A 9,893-nucleotide genomic window follows, 5' to 3' on the forward strand; every position below is an offset into this window, starting at 1 on the left:
GCCAGCCTCGTGCTGGGGTCTCCACCCCCGTGGGCTGGCCCATTCCATCCCAGGGGCATCACAAAGGGGGGCTGCCTCCACCCCGGCCCTCCCGGGCCTTCGGGGGGCCTCTGCCTCCGAGCTCTTGTCTCTGCTCAGATAGCTCGTGTGCACCTTGAACTCCGTGTCTTCAGCTGAACTTGGGAGTCCCAGAAGCTGTCCAAGGCAAGGTCAGATCTGCCCCCACCCCTCCAAGCCACCACTCCTTCTCTTAAAACTGCCCAGCTTTGGTCCCTGGGGCTCCTCAGTGGGGCCCACCCAAGCCCCTCCCTGCCCCCCTGGCATACTGGCTGCACATGCCCACCTCGGGAGATGGCTGGGGAAACGAGGGAGGCACAGTCCTCAGGGCAGGGGCAGCCGCGGTGATGGGGAGCCCCCAGCACGCCGCCCACGTGCAGAGGTGTGAGTGCCGCACAGCCCCGGGTGAGCAGGCAGACGGGGGAACCTGAGTCCGGAGCAAGCCCTTCCTACATCCATCCACGCGGGCCCTGGTCCAGTCCCAAAGGGGGTCCAGATTCCACCACAGGTCGGGCTCCCGGGATGGGGGCGGGAGGGGCTGTTGTGGTCCCTGGGGAACTGTCACTTCCTTTTTCCCTCCTCAGAGGGAGGGGCCTCCTCCTGAGGCTAACTGGGGAAACTGAGGCCCAGCCAGCTATCCCAGCAGGTCAGTACAGCGCCCGGACTGTGCCCCAGGATGCGGCCTGTCCCTCCTCGGGCCCTGGCTGAGGCAGGGGGAAAGGGCGGGTGGGGCCGAGGAGGGAAGCCAGCGTGCAAGGTGGTGGCCGTGGTCAGTGGACGCCCACACAGGGAGCCTGTTCTGTAGCAGGAGCTGCCCCCACTGGGCTTCTCTATAGCCCCACCCATGGGGCTCTCACCACAGGGACCCACCCAGGCCCATGTCAGGCTGTCCCCAGGCCCCGCCTGAGCTCACCTTCATCAGTACAGACTCGCTGAGCTTCTCCCGGTTGACAATTTTGATGGCCACCTTCTGGCACGTGACACAGTGAATCCCCAGCTTCACAAGGCCTGCGGGGTAGAGAAGCCCCCTCAGACCCATCCAGGGCCCCAACCGGCAGGGACCCCACCCACTGCCCACACAGGCCCCTCACTCAGGGCCCGTGTCCCCTGAGTGCTGTCCCCACCCCCACCCATTGTGCCTCAAGTGGGACATCCACGGCCACTGTCCACCCTCCCAGGCTCCTTGGTCACGGCCCAGAACAGCTCCGTCCTGGAGCGGCAGCCCTGCCCCACACCAGGGGACCAGCCCTCTGACCTCCTGGACCCTCCCCTCTGCTCTGGAGGCCCTACACCCAGAGCCCCCTGCCCCCCGGGCCTTCAGCCACTGCCCAGCCCTGCCCAGCAGGGGAGCAGGGTACCCTCGGGCTCAGGGCCACCCCTCCCCCAGGGACCAGTCTCCACCCCCTGCAGCCCTGACCCAGCAGCCTCAGGACGGAGGTGCCCCCAGACAGTAGTGTCCAGCCCACTGGAGTCTCGGGGACAGCAGGATGGCCCCAAGGCCACTCCCTGGACAGCCCCACCCCCACCTGCCACGCCCCCGCCCCCGGCCCTGGGCCCCCACAGGACAGAACGCGCCTCTGCTCTCATGGCCACGCTTCTAGTCCTGGTCCTGCCCCGTATCACGTGGCCACAGCCAGCCATCCCCCCCGCCCCTCCCTGGCCAGGACAGGCCACCGGGGCCACCAGCAGCCTCACCCCCGCTGCAGCCCAGGCTGCTGCCGGCCACCCTCCTGACCTCTGGCTGGACCCCTCTGCGGCCTCAGGCCCAGGACACGCCCACCTCTCCGTTCTTGAGCCTGGGCCCCCAACCGTGACATTCTCCAAGGTGACTGTCATTCTCAGGCACGCATGTGAAGGTACCATGACGGCCCCTGCCTCCAGCATTCGGGGCAAGGGGGCAGGACCATTAACTTTGGCATCGCAGCCTGACCCGGACTCGTGCTCCGCCTGGTACGCCCGCCTCGAGGACAGGGGGCTCGCACTGCTGCACCCGGGCTTGGTACAGTCGGGGCCCCCACCACCTGCCTGCCCTGTGTCCCGGAGTGCCCCAGGGCCTGCTGTTGCTGTTCGGCTTTGACCTTGAGCTCCTCGTGCTCACCAGCTGCTCGGGTTTGCCCTTCCCCCACTTTTACATGGGGCCTGGGGGGGCGGGGGTCGTGCAGTTGGCAAGAGCCCTTCCGTTCCCCGAACGGACCTCACAGCCGTAACTCCGTGTGGCCTGTGTCTTCCCACAGAGCGAGGTCCCACCTGACCTTCCAGGCGCAGCTCCTCTCTCTCCCCTCGGGTCAGGACGGGCAGGCCCGCAGCCACCCTCTCCTGCGCACGGTGAGCCCCGGGGGGGGGGGGGCCTCCGTGGCTGGGGCCCAAGGGCGGGAAGCCCCGGTGCTCAGCCCAGGGCAGATGAGCTCCGGCTGGGCCGCTGTGCGCCCCCCGCTCCCACCCAGGAAGGGCTGTAGGCTCCTGAGCCCTGGTTCCGGGCCCACAGGGAGCGCAGGGAGTGCGCAGCAGCAGGAGACAGCGGGTGTGTTGCCGTCGAGTCTGTAACCCACGGCTGGAGGCCCAGGGACCCGGCCCCGCCGCCCGGCTTGTCTCCCAGACAGCAGGTGCGCAGTGTTCGGAGCAAAACCTCTGCCCGGCAAGACCCCAGAACAACGCCGACGGGCCAAGGGGAACCGGGGAAACAGGCAGAAACAGCCGCTGCCCCAAAGGGGACAGGCTCCCGCGAGTTCTGAACGCTCAGGAGAGACACCTCCCGTGAAGAGACACCCCGGTGCAGACGCGCGACCCCCACCGGGCAGACAGCCACCACGGGGTGTGGGAGAGCACTCCCGACACAGGAGGGCACGGCCCGGGGCAGCTCTGCTAGACTGTTCACGCAGCAAAACCCGGGGAGGGACAAATGTCCTCTAACGGGAAGGAGTGAAGTACTTCTGGCTCAGCCGCCAGGTTCCCAGCAGACGTGAAAACACAACACGGCTGGACGGCGCTTGGGCAGGTGGGCGGGGCCCACAGGAGGGCACACCAGTGCGCGCATCGTCCTGCCTCCAGGAGAGGAAAATAAATGGGTGCCCGGGTGACAGGGCGCTTGACCGCCATGCCGGCCGACTCCAGACGCAGCGTGTGACGGAGCTGGTGCCACCACCGCCATCCTGCCCAGTGGCCGTGCCGGGCACTGCGGGAAAAGACGGGCTCCCGCTTCGTCGACCAGGAAACTCGGTGGTCACGTCACCAGCTGCTGCACAGCTGCCCAGGAGGGCCAGGGAACAAAGGGGCCAGAGAACAGTGTGTGCCCGACAAGCCGCACGCCATGGGCCCAGCCCCCCACCGGCGGGCCACCTGGAGCCTCCCGCCGAGCTCAGATGAGGCCAGCCGGGAGGCGCAGCCGGGTGCAGGGGGGCTGCCCTGGGCAGTGACCCGGAGCTCTGGCAGTTCCCTCCCTGCTTTCATCTTCTTCCACTTGCGACCTTTGCCAAGAAAGTCTTCAGGCCTGCAGACTCCTACACACCCCTCAAAGCCCAGCGTGGAGGTGCCCCTCCTTAGTGAAGCTTCCCTGGCACCCTGGGCAGTGACCCAGCCCTGGTGGCCTCTGGGGTGGGGTGTCTGGGCTCCGAGCAGGCCTGCCATTCCCTAGAGGCAGAGGATGGAGAGTGTGCCCAGGGAGCCCTCCGAAGCGGGCTCAGGACGGTGGGAGGGCAGCGTCTGCAGGGAAGCCCACAGTCACCATAGTTCCCCAGCCCTGCAGCTGCTCAAGCTCAGCTCCCTGTTGTGATATATTACTGTGTTTACAGCAAACACGGGCGCGCTCCAACGCAGGAAAAGTATACGGTGTCACAGATGATCGCCAGAGCAGCGGACGGGGTCCCGCCCAGGCGGCAGGCTCGGGAGCGTGCTGGGCCGCCTGTGCCTCACTGCAGGAAGGCTCCAGGCATCGGGGAGCCCCAGGGGCACCCTGGGAAGGCTCAGGCAAAAGGCCAAGGAAGAGCCCCGAGCCCCCCGGGGCTGCCCCACCCACTGGCTCCCCACTGTACCCCAGACTTGGGCACAAACAAACCTGTGCTTTATTGGGGGTGCCCACCCCCCAGGGCCCCAAATCTGGCCAGGAGAGCCCAGGGGACCTGTAGGCTGCCATCCGAGAGCAGGGCCTGCACCCGGGCCCCAGGTCCCAGGTCCCCAGACAGGGTGGGGCCCTCCCTGTGCCGGGCCAGGGGCAGGGCTTCAGGGGAGCACTCCTACCTCCTCACTCAGCTATTAGGGCCCGTGGGGCCCAGAGGTGGCCAGAGAGCAGGCGGGCAGGGGGCTGTGGGGCGGGGGGCTGCTGGGTGGGCTGGAGCTCTCTAGGGTGGGCTTAGCAGCTCTCTGCAGGCAGTGCCAGGCCCTCCTGGCCTGGTGGCTCCTACCGGCCCCCACACCTGCTGCAGTGCTCTGGAAGGGGGAAAGAGCCTGGCCCCCCGAGGCTGTGAGGGGGCCAGGGCAGCCCCAGAGCTGTGGGGAGCAGACAGGTGGGGCTGGCAAGTTCAGGGTCAGAACCCACACTGGCAGACCCTCAGGGGCCCCAGCACGGAGGTGGCCTATGGGGCCCTGTGGGGCCGGGGCTCAGGGCTGGGGGCAGACCTGAGCAGATGCTCAGTGACTGGGGCTCCTGGGGCTCGACCCTGACCTCCCTTTTCCTCATGGTCATGGGCCTTCAGAATAAAACCTTGCTGGAGCCCCCAGAAGAGAACCCACCTCCCACGGCCCAGACACCGCCCTTTGGGTTGGGCCGGGGTCAGGGAGCAGGTGACAGTGCTGTGAGCGAGAGGGAGAGGTGCCCCAAGCACCAGCCCTGTAGCCCCGGGGGGCAGTCGGGCTGATGGGCAGTGGGTGGGGCGGAGGGACAGCCTGGGGTGGCCCTCCCTACACAGGGACTGCTCATGAGCTCCACGTGTGTTCCAGCCTCCGGTGCTATTTCCACCCCAGGGGCCGAAGGCGCCTGCCTGGGGAAAGCCCTGCTCTGACGTGGCCCCAGGGCTGCCTCTCAACCTCTCAGGGCGGCCATGCATGGCCGCTGCCCTAAGCCTGACCCTCGGGAGTCCTGGTCACTCCATCCACTATCAGCCTCGAGCCCTGCAGACCCTACGGACGGGCAGCTCAGCGCCCTTGGGGCCCATCCAGCCTGTCCTCCCTTATGGGGCCACTGACTGCCCCTGAAGTCCTCTCCCTCCAGGCGCTGGGGCCGCATGGCGTGGCCTCTTCCAAGTGCTTGGGAACACGTCACACAGGCCTCCTGCCTCCCTTCCTCCACTGTGGCCATCGGGTGCGGCTCCCCGGGCGGCTCCACAGCATCCTGAGCCGAGCAGCCTTTTCCAGCCACCCCACGCGGCTGCCGCGGGGAGGTTGGGACCACACAGAGGTCTGACCCCTTTTGGTGAGTGACATGCCTGTGTCAGGTCCCACTCTGACGTCCCCATACGTGGCAGGCCATGAGCTGTGCCCCGCCTGCGCCGCTGGACAGCAGGAGAGCACGGTGGTTTAATCCCTCCAGCCCCTGCCTCTGTGCACCGCCCCCTCCCTGGCGGGCCTGTGTCCGTCCACCATGGGGGAGCCCGAGAGGAGTCAGCTGGCCATGGCAGACTGGCCTCGAAGCCTCCCCGCAGGGCCACGTTAGGTCATTATCCGCCTGTGCCACCACAGACACTTACTGGCTGCCTTCTCTGCGTGTCCACGTGGGGGGGAGGAAGGGCCCTGCACAGAGGAGCCCAGAGCACAGGAGTGCGTGCACATGCCGCACAAGGGCCCCGTGGCATGACCTGCCACACCTGCACCCACTGCACTGCCGACTGGCTGCGGGCCGGGGCCACGTGAGTCCCGTGGGCTCTGCAGGCACCTCGAACGCCATGGGCCCTGCCTGCGGAGTCCCGAGTCCCGTGAAGCAGCATGCACGGGGCCACAAGCCAAGGGAGAAATGACTGCGTCAGCCGTTTCTCATTCAAATCACCACATGCCTAGACCCTGCGGTCACCACGGGTGCCCACCGCGGGGGAGTGGAGCCCCTCGGAGCTGGGGCTTCCTTCAACGTGGTGGAGACTCGTCCCCCTCCCCCGCCATCCCCGCACCGCAGGCAGCGGCTGCGCCCAGAGCCCCTGACCCCCTTCAGCCACAGGCTGTGGTCCTGCCTCAGGGCAGGCAGCCGTGATCCCAACCAAGAGTTTGCCAGAAGGTCCTTCTTGCCGGCGTCTGGCAGCCCGAAGACCCGCGCCCCCACCCCGGAAGGAAGGAGAGAGTTCAGGGAAAGGATGGGGGTCACCCAAGCTCCGGAAAAGCCCATGGAGGAGGGCATGTGGGCCGAGGGGCGGGACAGCAGTCTCGGGAGGAGGGAGGGGCTCTGAAATCTGGAACCTGGCCCTCAGGAGGACGGCCACTGTCCACGGTGCTGACCAGGCCGGCGCCTGCCCATGGAGCCCGCAGCGCGCTCACACTGGGGACCCACGCTGTGTCAGTGGGTCCCTGGGCACAGGGGATGAGGGGCAGCAGCTCCCATGGTGGGTTCTTGGGAAGGAGGTTCATGGGGGCGGCGGGGGGGGCGGGGCTTCTGCTGACCCAGGCACAGTGCCTGCCCAACATCAAGGGGCTGCCATCTGCGTCTCAGGAGAGACCAATGTCCGGCCACCAGAGCTCACAGGACCACCCAAGGGTCACTAACACCTGGGGCCATCACCAGCTGTTGCACCTCTGGGACCATGCAGCCAGCTCCCCTGGGGCCACAAGCACAGCTAAGGATGACCCGTTTTCTGCCACCTCAACATGCCTCACCCTGGGGCTCTGCTCGTGGGGGTGTGAGGGAGTCCGGCACAGAAGACGAGCCTGTCCTCCTGGAGGTGGACAGCCCTGTCACACACACCCCCCACCGCCTGGGCTCTCCTTGGAGGAGGCGGAGAGGTGGCACCACACTGGCTGTTGGGAAAATGAGTCAGCAGGGCTGGCGGCCCTGGGCCAGCCCCCCTCCCCCGGGCCGGGCCGCCCACAGCAGCAGGGCAGCAGCACACGGCCTCACTGGGGGACGCCGCGGACATGGCTGCAACCTCGCGGTCCTGCCCTGGCCACTGACCCCATGCCAAGGCCAGACCCCACGTGCCTGGATCTGGAGGCAGACCAAAGGGCCAGGGGCACCATGTTCTCCGCAGGCCAAGGGCCCCAGACAAGAGCTCGATGCGGTCAGACTCGCCTGGGGCGGGCAGCCAGAGGCAGCGGGCTACGGGACCAGCTGGCCCGGGGGGCTTCCCAAAGAAGCTGGGCCCAGGACGGAGCCCGTGGGGGGGGCTGCAGAGGCCCCTCCCCAAACTCCAGGGAGCAGCTGGTGGGCAGAGGCAACGAGGAAGGGGGCGTGGACCACGCACGCCCGAGGGTCGCCGTCTGCAGCGCTGTTCCTCGCGGCACCTGGCCCTGTGGCCCCTGGCTGCCGCTCCCGCCCTTCCTGCGGCCAGGCCGCAGCAGCCTCCCAGGGACTCTTAGGGAGCCCTCTTCCCGAAAGCCAGCCTCCCAGCCCTGAGGCCCCTCCCGCACTGCACCACGCTGGCCTGCGTGGCAGGGAATAACCCTTCATCCTTCAAGGACAGGTGGTAGCTACAGCTTCTTCTGGTGTCCATTCCCTGGGACCCCGGCTCTGAGGAGCCACCACCTTGTCCTGAGGTCGAGAGCACAGGCCTCTGGCTCTCTGTCCCATACCTGGGACCTCGTGAGATTCCCGAGCATGGCTGCCTGGCTCGGCTGCCCCTGGACTCCTGACCCTCAGGAACCATGAGAGGATGTTCACTGGTTCAAGCCACCAAGTTTTGGGCATCCCTTGTTAGGTAACAGCAGGTCATGAATACACTCTGCCCTCCAACCACCAGAAGCCAGCGAATGCTCAGGCCTGGCCTCTAGTATGAGCTGGACAAACGTGGGCAGCAGCCTCCTGGAGCCGGGTGCATGGCCTCACGGACAGCATGGCGCCCCAGCCTGAGTTTCCCCATCTCACCTATGGAAGGGGGTAAAACAGCCCCTCCCACCCAGGCCCTTCTGGACAGCATGGAGCCCCCCCAGAGACTCGGGGACTGGAGGAGGGGCACGCGGGACTGTGCCTCTCTCCACGTCCCCGTGCACACCTGGCTGGCGGAGTCTCCAGGCTAGAGCCCCTCTGCTAGCTGGGCTCAGCCCCCAGCTTGCCGGGCAGCTCCCCAGCCTGGGTCTGAGGACTAACTCCCCCCGGGCCTGGGGCAGGGGGTGGGTGCACCTGTGAGGGGACAGTCAGCCATGTGGATGCCAGTGGTGGGGAGGAACGGACGGTACCTGGAAGCCCCCGTCCCTGCTAGGGCACCATGCAGCCTGGGCCCCTGGGGTGTCCATGTCCTTTCCCCTCCTGCCCCTGGGTGTCCACTGAGAAGAGGGAGCACCTCACTCTGCCCTGTTTCCCGCACTGACCCCATCTCTTCACCTGACACAGAAGCCCCTCCACCATGTGCCTGGGTGGCAGGGAACCCCAAGGCTGGGCTGAAGGCCACCCCACTAGGGCAAGGTTAGGGTACCCTTTGTGACGACCTGGCTCTCCTCCAACCCTCCTTACCCCTACACTCAGGCTCATCCAGGGCTGGGGGCACCCGTGAGGGCAGGGAGTAAGACTTTCAGAAAGAGCATCGCCAAGTGACGCTTGTGCTCCAGGTGACCACCGAGGGCTGAGCCCACAGGCAGGAAGCTGGGGTACAAAACTGGGGACCTGTGAAAACCACCGGGGGCCTCCTGGGGCCCCAAACTCCACAAATGGAGTAGGGATGGGATGGTGGCCTTAGGGACACATGTCTGTGTCCTACTCCTTGGAACCTGTGAATGAGACCTCATTTGGAACAAAGCTCTCGCAGAGGTAAATTCTAGATCTCGTCGTGAGAATGCTGAACATCCAAGGCGGCCCCTGAAGCCAATGACAAGCACTCTTGTGACGAGGGGCACAGCGGGAACACCACACGGACCTGAAGGCAGACGCAGGGCGGCCAGCAAGCGGCCAGAAGCGGGGGAGGGGCCTGGAATGGGCCCCCCACAGCCCTCAGGCCTCCGGGCCCCACAACTAGACAGGGAGATGTGCTTCCGGCGGCCCCAGGGACAGACACGGCACCTCTTCCACTCGGGGGCATATTTACCGGGACCTTTCTGCCATCACAAACCTCCAAGTGCATCCCGGAAGGGCTTCCTGTTCATTCGACCACGACCTCAGCTAAGCACGTGTGTCCTGACCCCTCACTGTGCGGCAGCTTCTCCCCGGCCCACGCATGCCCCGGCTCAGCAAGGTGCCGCACCCAGCCGGCGCGGGCAGCTCCGAACAGCATCAGCGCTCACAGGGCGTCTCCACCCACCCAGCATCAGCCTGGAGGCACTAGGGGCAGGATTTGCGGGAGGTGCGGTCCTGCCTCTCCCGTAAGGGGGGTCGGGGGCAGCCCTGGAGGGGCACCAGGGGGACTGCAGACTCAGCCACGGAGCCCTGGCAAAGGCCCTGGGGCAGGTGGGCCCTGGGAGGTGGCTAGGCCATGCCGCTGGTCAGGAAGACCCCTAAGTATTTTCCACTTGAACCTCAACCTCACAGCAGCCCATCTCCTTCCTCAGAAGAGGACACTGAGGCCGGGCCCATTCTCCTCCCACTGCCCGAGGGGTCAGGGTGAACCTGCCCATGCCCGGCCTGGGGGTGGCGCTTCCCTAGCTGGGACAGGCGCAAGCTCCAGCCCCAGCACCCGCTTTGAACAGGCTCAGGGAGTCAGCGGGGTGCGGCGCATTCCGGCCAGTGGGGAGGGGTCCTCTCAGCACCATGGACAGTGGCCAGTGCAGCGCTCGCCCCC

The 9,893-nt window shown here is 66.9% G+C and overlaps 1 protein-coding gene across 5 annotated transcripts in view; it reads right to left on the reverse strand.

Moving 5' to 3' along the window:
- The window catches only part of BRSK2 (BR serine/threonine kinase 2), a 25,678-nt gene extending 24,660 nt beyond the window's left edge, over nt 1-1,018 (reverse strand). For all 5 annotated transcript variants that reach the window (XR_013336940.1, XM_077771519.1, XM_077771518.1 and 2 more), the window contains exon 1: nt 971-1,018. Coding sequence is in view for 4 of the 5 variants with exons in the window: in XM_077771519.1 (XP_077627645.1) it covers nt 971-976 (6 nt within the window). In the remaining variant the exon portion in view is untranslated. The remainder of the gene's footprint in view (nt 1-970) is intronic.
- Between the last annotated feature and the right edge of the window lie 8,875 nt (nt 1,019-9,893).

This window comes from Crocuta crocuta, unplaced genomic scaffold (genome assembly GCF_008692635.1).
Source record: "Crocuta crocuta isolate KB4526 unplaced genomic scaffold, BGI_CrCroc_1.0 scaffold1192, whole genome shotgun sequence".
NCBI lineage: Eukaryota > Metazoa > Chordata > Mammalia > Carnivora > Hyaenidae > Crocuta > Crocuta crocuta.